Genomic DNA, 12,475 nt, shown 5'->3' with positions numbered 1-12,475 from the left:
TTTTCGTTTGGAAACTTCGTGCCTTCAGAACCCTGGAAATAGGATTATATATATATTTTTTTTTGGCGGAACTTCGGCTGCCACGTTGAGGTATCCGCAAAGGTCTCTACAAGTTATTTCAATCACCTTTGGCAACCTTCAAAATATGCGTGGACTTTGTAGGTTTACTTGAAGTCGCGTCGAAGTCACTCTAAATTGAACACGCAAGCAGTATTTCTCCATTTGCTATTTTAATTCCCCCCTATTTCCCCCCCCCCCCCCCCCCTTTTTCGTCCTTCGAAGTAAACGTGTAATTTTCACTAGACACTGCACTCTCAGAAGCTCACGCAACGCACTGTACACCAATAATTGCGGTTTCTTCATCAAATTTGCATAATGAGAACGGCAAGCGGCTATGCGCCCCACTGGTCATGCCTCAGTGGCGAAAAGCGTATACCAATACGGTTCAGTTGCGTTCTCGGTGGAAATTAGGGAGATATACAATTATTTTGTTTGCTGCAGGGCGGCGCACTGGTTAGACTTTAACGAAAGAAAGGTCATAATTGGTGTTCTGATCGCTTTGCGGCGCAGTATTCGCTCAGTAACTTGCGAGGGAGAGAAAGAGAAAACATGTCTTATTTAATGAAAGGTTCACCCGTCTATGGTTTGGTGTCCCTGAGGCGAGAGGGAAGGGTTGTGAGGATTGATGGGGAAGGGGAAGTTACTAAGTATAAATCTAGATGACGTGATGGACCCCAGAGTCTCTAAGTGTAAGGTACGCAGCTTCATTATGCTAACAACTCAAGCATAATATATGGTAAACTGGGTACACGACCTATAGTCAGTGACGTGCTGAAGATATGCTCGCGCTCGAGGTGGAGAGTATTAATCTGTCACCGAGTAAAGCTTCTGGAATGTATGTTGACCAAGGCTCCCGTGCTGATTTATTAGAAAGTTTTAGAATAGGGGGCTGCAAAGCTTTGGGTCACCTAAAAGCTTGGTGTTTCGGAAAAGTGGTTGTTTGGGCGAGTTGTTTTGACATCTTATGCAATCTTGAGCACCTTGTTGTGTCCTGTTCTCCCCTTTTGTCCTCGTCCTTGCTGCGCACAAGACTGCATATGGTGTTTTAGATGCCATAAGCTGCTCGGGGGACCCAAAGTATTGGGGCTGGTTTTTTTGGCATTGTACGGCGTACACGCCAGTAGAGTTTGAATCTTGCGATTTTTTTCTTGTCAGCTTATCCAATGTGTGACTCATTCCTCCCCATTTTTTGGATCAAGGAATACGGGGGTCCCCTTTATTAGTACATATTTTACGCAGAGCGAGGGTAACTTATTTTTATTCAAGGCATGCTTGAATAACATATAGGAGTGTAAAATAACTTCGAAATTCGGTCTAATTCCGCGCCTTTTTATCTCGCCTAATGCTTTCTTCCGGTTATGACAGGTACGGCGACTAACCAAGACATGCAGAGTGACAAGGACATCGCGAAACATCGTCAAGCTTACAGGATGGTTGAAGGCCTCTTCCTGAGCTACTATTTTGATGACGATTGCGTTCACTCGGCGCTTTCCTACGAAGCGCAACCAGAGGACGTGTTCGTCGTGACCTATCCAAAGTGCGGGACGACCTGGCTCCAGTACATCCTGTGCGCCATCTTCAACGACGGAGTTCCCCCTGGGAACAGTCAAGACTTCTGGTCGAAGATGCCATTTTTGGAGGCTTGTGGACACATTAAGAGAACTCCCAGACCGATCGCCATTAAGACGCACCTTCCTTTCCAGAAACAACCCTATTCGAAGCAGGCGAAGTATCTGTATCTCGCGAGGAATCCGTACGATTGCTGCGTCTCCTATTTCTACGGTATCAAAGTCGCGCCTGCCTACGCCTTCGAGGAGGGAACCTTCGAGGAGTTTTTGGACATGTTTCTGGAAGGAAAGGTGGAGTTCGGGGATTACTTTGAAAACCTCCTTTCTTGGTACAAGCATCGACACGACGCCAACGTCCTCTTCATGACTTACGAGGACCTCACGAGGGACACGGAAAGCGGGGCGCTGAAAATCGCAGAATTTTTAGGAAAAGACCACGGCGAGCGGTTACGAAACAATCCGGGCATCGTAGCGCGGATACTGCATGCCTGCAGCAGTGAAAGCATGAAGAAAACGTTAAGCGACGGTCTGTTTATGTCGCCTCTCGAGCGGTCTTCCGAGTCGTCACCGCTGAAAAATCGAACGTCCAAGGAGGCAAGCGAGGTATTCTTCAGGTTATTGGCGAAAATACCTTTCATGAGAAACCCTGTACGGAAGGGCGTAATCGGAGACTGGAGAAATCACTTCACCGAAGATCAGGTGAGGAGTATGAAGAACTGGATTACGATGAGAACCGCGGACAGTGACGTGATGAATCTGTGGGAAAACGAGAACCTACCGTAACTTGGAGAAGGCATTGCGTATCATCCAAGGATACACGGTAGTCACTGAGCCTTTAATCTGGAAGCACAGGAAAAACCACAACTGTCGCCATCCACCGCCGTTCCCAGACAAACAAAAACTTGACCGAAGAGCTGGCCTCGTAAAGACATCTATTCGAACACAGCATGGCCTGGCTTCCTCTTCACGAACAATTAAGAATCCATGCCCAGAATTAACCCAATTATGTGATTCCGTTTTAACATTGTACAAAACTGTCAGATAAGTGTCACTGGAACTCACGTTTCACACCGAAAAGTCAACGCAGCTCATTCGTTAATGTCTCGTTTCTAATTTACTTTTTGCCTAAACTTTATTATATTAGCCCTTGTTTTTAACTTTTATGTTATTCGCTCTTAATTTTGATTTTTGGTGTTGTATATTTGACGAACACTGTTATTTTGTAAATTAGCTTTAAGTATTAAACCTCAAAGTATAAAACAGAGAGGACGAGGACGGGAACAGGACATCTTTCAAAACGAGGACGGAACAGGACATCTTCTGAAAGATGTCCTGTTCCCGTCCTCGTCCTCTCTGTTTTATACTTTCAAGATTTGTATCTATTAACCAACACGCTCGTTTTCAACTGTATTAAACCTAACTTATACTTTTCTCACTTGTCCTTTATCAGCTCGTATATGCACCTCCTCTTGTCGCTTCTTACTTATAACATGTAATTTATTGCTGATGTCATTGGGATCATTCGATTTACCTGCACCAGGCTGCGCCAGTTTCAGAAACGTGTAGCGCGGTGCAGAAAAGTTCAGGGCAATTTCGGGTTGTGTTTTCAGATTCCAGACTCGCAAATTGAATAGGGCGGTGCGTACCAAGTGCAGCTGGTGCAGGATGACAAAATACATTGAATGAGCGTACTATATACATTATCAGAACTTGTATATCGCCCCGCAATGCCCTCGGAACATTAACAATCGGTTGTTTTTCAATTAGTTTAGCTCGACCAATAACGGATATCGATTGTTATCATTTTTTATTATTAGGACATACATTTTCAATGGAACAAAGGTGACCAGGCACTAAAATATTGCGCCTTTAAGAGTGCAGAATGGGCGTAGAGAAGACCTGCATCCTTGGCCTACACCCTTCTTATTTTGAGTAATACATCCTTTATACTTGGAAAGTAGGGGCAGTTACAGTAAGGGCAGGGTGTGCGGCAAAGCGACAATATTCACGACTACACCAAGATGGATGGCACATAGCGGACAAACACTCATTTGGCCGGAACAGATAATGAGCAGGTCCTTAAGCGATTTCTGCTTGTCTTTTGTGGCTTTCTTGATTTCATGTTGTCGGCGGCTGGCGTGATGGCCACCGAGGTGGAGCGAGGGTGTAGTTGCTTTCGTTGTATCCACAGTAATGAAAACCACAGCAACGATAGGGCCGCAAAGAAAACCGTACCTCCTAATGGCCTAACAAATTAGGTGCGCCTTGCATTTGAATTATCAATCGAATTAATTCTTATTAAAAAAAAGTCAAAAGCAGTATAAAAAAGCACTTCAAAATCTGCTATTCACTCGCGGAACAATTTTTAAGTTCAGGTCACTGGGGCTAAAAATACATTTTTACTCGTTTCTTGAACATGGGGATTCTTCGAATTTGGTGTACTTTATTTCAACAATATTTGGGTGGTTATTTATAAGGTCAGATAATTGGTAAGCAAGTTTATTCGAACTATAATCAGTTTGATGAGTTCTATGAGCACCCGTCTTGAAAACATATTCTGCTATTGTTTGTTTTATCATAAATCAAATTGCAGTCAAGGACTACAACGTACACAAGCACAAACACGCATACTAAAAGCGCATGGCCACGGTGCATGGTTTGCACTCAATTGATTTAACCGGTGACAACAAACACACTAAGCGACATTGAGCTCTGTGACGTAGTGTTTTCTTTTTTTTTTAGGCTTTGCTTGATTGGCCTCATTGACCTGTTATGTCAGCTGCGCTCTCACATAAAGCGAGAATATATTTAAATGTTTATGTCGTGCAAAAGCTCTTTCGTTCACAAAATTCTGACAAGCATATCTTAGATATGTTCTTTATCGCTTGATAACATTCTTCACTGATTGATTGAATATGTTTATAATTCTTGAATAGTTCAAACGATAGCTACTGGCTCGTGAGCCTCTAACGAAACCGCTTTGCCAGCCCTGCAGCGCGGAACAAAGCTTGTATCAAAGAGCAAAATTTGCCCAGCTATGCACTCTCGCTCGGGTAGGTGAGCTGTGTGGTCTCCGCTTCTGGGCGAACTGGGCACTGCTAGCATCACTGGCACGTTCGCTGGCCGGTGTGTCAGTGAGAGCACGCGCTGAGCGCTGAACGTGCTTGGGCGAGCAGCCGAAAGGAGGAATTTAAGAGCAGAGGAGGAACATCAGTGGCACGCGAGCCAGTTTTCTGGCCACACGGATGAGTGACGCCATCTAGTGGTTGAACTAATGGCTTGTTCAAGATGGCCGCTGTGGGACCGCCGCCTTAACCGCTCATTCACACTGGAAGCGGATCCGCGTTCGCAAAGCGGTTGCGAACGCGGTTGTATAAACATTCAGTACAATTGCACGCGTACTTGATGTCATCGAGTGCACGTGCAATTGTACTGGATCTTTATACAACCGCGTTCGCAACCGCTTTGCGAACGCGGATACGATTCCAGTGCGAATGAGCGGTAAGTGCGAGCGCAGCAGAAGCTAAAAGAGCGAGCTCCGGGCTTTCAGCTTTCTTGCAAAGCACGCGCGCTCCTGCAGTGCAAGCACTGGTCAGGACCACATGCTCGCGCTTGTAGCATCGGCTGCGTCTGGACTTCAAGGGGCCCTGCAAAGCGTTTCTGGCCATTTTTGAATTTGCATCGCGTTCGCTCTAACTAGTGAGTGTGACTCTAGCAACATATTAAACATAAAATAAAAAGAAAAACCTTACGTATATTGAACATAATAGGTGAACAAAGTTCAAAATGTTAAGCACATTTCTCTTTTTTTTTTTTTTTTGCTGATGACCTCCTTGATTTGAAGCAACAGAGAACCTAAACGACAAGAACGTGCAATTACCATGCGCGATCTTCCTAAATGTTGGAAGTTAACATCCAGTGACGAAGATGTGAACGCATCGCCAATTTGCGGGTGTTTCAATCAAACATTTTGAGTGAGAGTTACGTGCTTGAAAGGATCAGAAGGAATCACTTGCGCCTATTCAGTCAGTATTTCCTCTAAAATTTTATGTCATCATTATCTGACGCTCTAGACCAATGTCGTCACTGAACGCTCGTGCATGACACTGATAGGCACGCCTTTCGAAGCAGCATTTGGTTTTCTTTTGTTCTTTATCAATGCCCCTTTAAGCTGAAACGAAGCATAACAAAAGGGATGTCCAAACTGTAAAGTTGTGCAGTATATATAACAGTCCCGCGATGATACTCGGCAGCCTAAAGGCCTGTTCACATATGCAGCGGAGTGCTATAGAGAGTATTCACCGGCGGCCATAGCTCTGTGCGCGAATGCTGAGCGCGTGCTGATGGCGAGCTTCCACAGTTCTTTTGCAGCGTGCATTCCGCACCATCAGAAGTGCCGGTCTTAGCAGCCTATTGATGTGGGCTCGTTCTGAGCATGCGCTCTAAACAGCACCCACAAATATGGCGTCCAGTGAATACTCCCTATACAAGCACATCGTTTACATCACGCTAAGCGCGTGCTGACAGGAGCGTTCACCAGCTTTGTGTCGTACCGTCAAAACTGTTCCTGTGATGGCAGACTAGGAGTAGCTGAGAGAGAGAAAAAGAGGCCTGTCGAAAAGAAAGGAAGCCTGGAACTTATTTAAGTAGGTGACGACACGTGAGCAGCGCTACATCAGCGATTCGCTGCATGTGAGAACCGGCATGTGAGAACCGCGCAAGGCTGATAAAGCACAGAGTTGTAAAATGAGGCCACAAAACAAATGCACGTACAACCGAATATAACTTTAGCCTCCCGAGAATGTATTCTGCGAAATCTTGAGGTCGTGCAATTCGATGTCCAAATTTGATTTAAGTTAGAAATATATTGTCTATTCTTCGCGATATTTATGTGTAATTAGGAAAATCATTGCACGCACCTTTATTAGAGAAATACAAACGATAACCAACGAAGTCCTGAACAGTTACGAGCTCAACGTTTCGAAACCGGTTCGGTATTTTCATCACTGGCAACAATTTGCACGTGGACAGCTGCAGCTTCTTTTCTATCAACGATGTGTCGTTTGCTTCCTTCACTTTTATTGCAAAAGCCTTAACTGTCCCGTGGAGCGAACCTACGTCATCAGCTTTGAAGCCGCGCCAAACGGTGCGCTACTCCATCCAAATGTCGCGTGTAGCAGAAATCGATAGGCTCCCATTGGCTAGCGTGTGTCATCAAGGAACGAAATCCCATTGGCTCTCGTGCGGCGTAGTCCCAAAAAACGCCACCATAGAGGCCCTCTCCTTGGCGGCGTAGCGCACGCAGCGGTCCGGCTGCCGGTAAGAGGTGCGGCGGTGCGAGCCCGGCCGCACGGCCCGCTCGGGCAAACTCCGAAGATGTTGCACGGCCGGGCTCAGCACGGCGAGGCCACTTCACGAGAGCGCGCGCTCGGCCGTCGGCCTACGAACCGGAGCCGTCTACGCCACTACGCCGCAGGCGAACTAAGGAAGCAGAAGAACGACATTAATGATTTCGCCTTCACAAGTCATACGAAGTGCTTACGTGTTTTAGGACTTTTTTTGTTCTTCAAGTGCTTTAGCAAGTCCACATACGCCGATGGTTGAGTGGCCGTCGACCTGTTGAGCCCGACCTACTGAAACGTCGAGCTCCTAAATATTTAGGACTTGGGTAGTGAAGGTCTGTATTTCTCAAATTTTTTACTCCACCAGACGGAGTTCCGTCAAACGTGTTTACGCTTAAAACCTGCATCTCTATACAACTATTTTTGTAGTAAGGCGGGCTTTATGGGATTATTTAGAAGAATATCAGTTATTATCTCTCTTTCGGCACATTTCATTCATTTGCTTTCAGATCTATAACGTGAAGACACTGTCCTTTTTGGCGTAGCCCGCGACCCGGTGTTTCACACTGCCGAACAGCGAAGAAAGGGGCGCGTTCCGCAGAGTCAACGGATGGCGTATTTTCGAGTATCCTCTTCCCGTGTCGGTCTCAAGCAATTATGCGGACTTCATACAGTCAAATTTATTGATGACAATAAAAATATCTTATTGATGCCTGAACACTTGAGAACATAATGGGCCGATCAACCTAAAGACATACATCATAAGTAAATGCACTCCCAAATTATCTGAAATATGCTCTGCAAATCATTTCCGGCGTTTTTATCTCCGAAAGGCACGATTATAAGTGATTACGGAGAACCTTAAACAAATGTGTTATTTTGAAACTGATTTAAATAACATATATGTGTTTCTGGCGCATATTCAACTTCTCAAACATATAGATGTCTGTTGCTCCTTTTATGTGATGAACAAAATTTGTATGTGTCTGTGGGCTAAACGAAAGCAACGTACACAGTGGTGCAAGGCGGAACTATGCACGCAGACCGCCAGAAAGTGACCAATTAAGTAGCTGTAATGTCGAGCAGTGTATGAAATAGTACTTTGTTATATTTAACAAAAAATGGATAAAATATCAAGGGTGATGTTTATTTGCAAATTGAATTGACCGGCATCTTGACAAGAGCAAACATAACACATCAAGCTACGTCGAAAGTGTTCACTTCGGTACGCGCTATTTTAGGCCAAATTCGATCTTAGTACGAAGTTCACCTTTTCTTCATGAATTCGCATGCATCACGGTGCTGAGAGTAAACAAAAAGGGAGCAGAAAAACGACATTAATGATTTCGCCTTCACAACTCATTAGAAGGGCTTAGGTGTCCTCGGACTTTTTTGTTCTTCAGGTGGCCTAGTCCGTTTGCATACGCCGATGGTTAAGTGGCTGTCAACCTATTGAGCCCGACCTATTTAAAAGTCGGGCTCTTAAACGTTTAGGACTTTTTCGGTCAAGGTCTGTATTTCTCAAATCTTTGACCCAACCAGACGGAGTTCCGTAAAACGTGTTTATGTTTAAAACCGGCATTTTTATACATTTATTTTTGCAGTAAGGCGTCCTGTATGAGATTATTTAGAATGCCATTTATTATCTCTCTTTCTGCACATTCCGTGTATTTGCCTTCAGATTTATAGTGTGAGCACACAGTCGTTTTTGGCGTAGCCCGCGACCCGGTGTTTCATACTGCCAAACAGCGAACATAAAAGCGCATTCCGCAGACTCAACAGACTGTGTATTCCCGAATATCATCCCCTCCTGACGGTCTTTTATTGCTGCCTGAAGACTTGGCAACATAAATAAAGGGCCGATCACCCCAAAGGCATACATCATAAGTAAATGCACCCCCAAATTATCTTAGATATGCTCGGCAAATGTTTTCTAGCGTTTTTGTCCTCGATAGGCACGTTTATAAGTGATTTGGGAGAACCTTAAACAAATGTCTTATTTTGAAATAATAACGACAGTTTTATGTGTCTGTGGGCTGGATGAAAACAAAGTACACAGTGCCGCGTGGCGGAACTATGACAGAAAGTGACCAATAAAGTAGCTGTACTGTCGAGCAGAGTATAAAATACTACTTTGTCCTATTTAACAAAAAAATATAAAAAATAGCTAGGGTGATCTTTATTAGCAAATTGTATTGACCGGCATCTTGACAAGAACAAACCGCAAACGCCAAGCTATGTCGGAAATGTTTACTTCGGTACACGCTATTTAAGCCCAGATCCAATTTGGGTACGAAGGTCATTATTTCCGCATGATTATTCGCCTGCATCACGATGCTTAGTGTAAACAATATTGATCGGGAAAGCAAGCGTTGTGATTGCCGCTCTGTGTTTTTATAAAAGGTAGACCGAAAGGGTTTGTCCTAAAACTTTCCTGGCATTTTGAAAATAATATTGCTTTTAGCTCAGTTGTGTCGTCATCATAAATATTGTAAAACCTATTTTGTAAACTAGATTTCAGGATATATATGGCGAGGACGGTGCCCATTTTATGATTTCATGCACTTTATTTAATTCCTAAATTCAAGCCAAGTTCAAGAGCACAGCAAGATTCGACTTTTAATACTGTGCGCAAAGTTGTAGCATTACCGGGTATTTTAGGCAACCTACCAAACTGATAACCTTTAGGTTCAGGTAAAATATATGCGACTGACGTTAAAAAAGGAGGTGATGAGTCATACCATGTTAATCTAACTTTCTTTTACCGTTTCATCGAAATTAAATGAAGCAATTCATATTTCGTACCCGAATATAAAAGTGGATTCTACGAATGATAAAACGATATATGATACTCGTTTCCCTGTTGGAATAGTGCCTTTTGCCAAAAAAACTTGGAAAATATATTCTCAGTTTTGCGGTTCAAACCAGTTTTAACTGGTTCAAACCGCTATTTTTTTTACCCCGAACTGAACCGGAACTGAACAGAAATCCGTGAACCCAAACCGAAACCGAACCGATAAAAATTTCGGTTCCACACCCTGTGCCGAAGCCAGCGCACGAACTGAGCAGGACTCAAACCGCGTCTCAAGACGCTCGCGCGCCCCAGCCTTTGCAGTGCTTTCTTCCTTCCAATCTCCGCAGAGACGCTGTTCTAGCAAGCCGTCCCTGTTGCCTGGCGCCAGCTGGCATCGTGACGTCACATTGTCATGTCGAGTCAAGTTGCACAGTGACGTCACGCGACTCAAAGTCACGTCCTGACGATACGTGACACTGTAACCTCACGTCACATTCAGATGTCACGCGACATTCAGATGTCACGTGACAATACGTCATCACGTGACACCATGACGGCACGTAGAGACATAAACATGAGACTGATGATAATGAAAACAGCAAGAGCAGAGCGTTTTCACCAATTATGTTAGATAGGTTCTCGGGCGGTAGAACGAAAAGCTAGGTGAATGTTAAGCTGGCAAAACCACGGGCGTCAAATTAAGTGGAGGTACACGCTTGAAACTTCAGTGTGCGATATTTTTATGTGTTGTTCAGTGACCGCAAGGCGACGTTGTTTGTGTCTAATTACATTGCATAAGATTTTCAGGCAGCCACACCAACGACAGGAAACGGTTCACGCATACACATGCAGTTATGTCGTCCCCTGGATTTCAAACGTGGCCGCGCGATTTTCGAAGCCTTCTTCAATTACCACGAGGCAGTCTGAGCTTGTGACCAATAGAATTGTTAACAGATTTACTAAGTGCTCTCTATAGACCGTTCCATTAGGGTCATGGCAGAGAGGGTAATAAAGAGAAAAAATGCCCTCTCCCTCCCGCCCCGCACGTCGTCTGCTCCGCCGAGTGGCCAGTACCTGTCATCCGGCTGGCGTGCAAACTCTGTTTAAAATCGCGTCATTTTGGAAATTTCAAGCGCAGATGCGCAGATTTTGGCATGCCAGTTGTCGTGTAATACTATGCTAGATAAAAGGACTAACAGGGTCCAATTGCGCTGTTACCTGCGTGCAAATAAAGAAAAAAAGTAGGGAAAACTGTGTCAGATTGGCCGGTCTCTCAGGCGAAAAGTAAATCCGGTTGCTGTACCATTTTTTACTATACAAAGTTCGTACTGGTGTAGTAGGCCTTTAGCGAGCATAGGTGGAAGTCTGAAATAATAAATAAAACGTGCTCTCCTGCCGCAATACATGCAGAAGTTAAGGGTAGTATTGCCGGCTGACTCAACTGCTATTTAAGTTACGGAAAAAAGATACGCCAGTTGATCTTTTACCTAAATAGAACAACAGAGAGCTGTAGGCTGATTTTGGAGTAGCCATAACTATTCTAAGAACGCGAACCACTTCACAACGGCAGCCACGAGGGAGAGTTCGATGTTCCGTACAGCACGCCGATACAGCTCAAAGATGGAGAACGGCAGCCTCCCGGTTTGTCGTCTGCTAGCGGAGTCGGGCGCGTGCCCTCTCTCTCGTTTTACCCCGCTGAACCCGCTGAATTTCCCGGATGTATGGGGAGGGCGCTGCTGTCGAACAAAATGGTGCCGCCCAGAGAGCGCTAAATGGAATGGTCTATAGGGTCACCAGACGTCTCGTTTTGGCCGGGACAGTCTCGTTTTTGAGATCCGGTTCTGCCGGAACTCAAAAACGAGACTTTGGCGAGTTTTTGAGGTCCGGTGTTTGAGGTCTTTTTGTCCTAATAAAGAATCATGTCCCGTTTTCGGGAGATGGTTCTTTTATATATATATATATATATATATATATATATATATATATATATATATATATATATATATATATATATATATATATATATATATCTGTGCGCTGACTTTTACAGCCGAGTCTTGCAGGATAAAGCCCGCTTAGGAAACTTTAGTCGGAGGCAAAATACGCTCACACCAACGAAGGACCAGAAGCACGACCGTGAGGGGGACTGTTCCCTTGGCTCTAGGGTCGTGCAATATGGTAACGTTTTGAAATGAGAGCAGTTGTTTCCATTTAAGTTTTTCTCCCAATCTCAATCCTTAAAAGCACCCCCCCCCCCCCCCCCCGGGCTGGAATGTCCCGTTTTCTGCCTTGGGGAATATGGTCACCCTAGCTAGTTTTCTACCTTGGGTTTTCTACCTATGGTAACCCTGCGGCTCTAGGTGATCGGGTGTTAGAAGAGGAGAAAGACGACGGGACTACGACGGGGCACTCGGAACTTGGGCTTGGGCAAGTGCTGATGTTCTGGTGATCTATAAACCTTATATTGTTCTCATAGCAACTGGCGACGAGATTAAGACAACAGACTATGCTTTTTAGAGCGCAGCTCTTATACGCCCGTTTCTGGATTGAGCGGCGCCGTCGCCGTCGCCGTCGCCGTCGCCGTCGGCGTAACCGCGTGGTGCATTATGGGTAAATTTCCCCGCTAAATTTAGCGGAAAAACTTCCCCGATAAATTTAGCGGAAAGCTTTCGCTTAAAGGAGGAGGGACATAGCCTCCTCTCCGTACCTTC

General features: G+C 44.8%; 1 protein-coding gene across 1 annotated transcript; it reads left to right on the top strand.

Annotated features, from left to right (window-relative positions):
- Positions 1-1,418: 1,418 nt before the first annotated feature.
- On the top strand, positions 1,419-2,411 carry LOC120846513 (sulfotransferase 1 family member D1). The gene has a single exon (XM_040218298.1). It carries the CDS (start codon positions 1,419-1,421, stop codon positions 2,409-2,411), a length of 993 nt encoding a protein of 330 aa, XP_040074232.1.
- The last annotated feature ends 10,064 nt before the right edge of the window (positions 2,412-12,475 follow it).

Source organism: Ixodes scapularis, unplaced genomic scaffold (assembly GCF_016920785.2).
Source record: "Ixodes scapularis isolate PalLabHiFi unplaced genomic scaffold, ASM1692078v2 PGA_scaffold0__279_contigs__length_252992795, whole genome shotgun sequence".
Classification (NCBI taxonomy): Eukaryota; Metazoa; Arthropoda; class Arachnida; order Ixodida; family Ixodidae; genus Ixodes; species Ixodes scapularis.
Note: the sequence above shows the minus strand (reverse complement) of the source record. Positions and strands in the feature narration are given on the sequence as shown.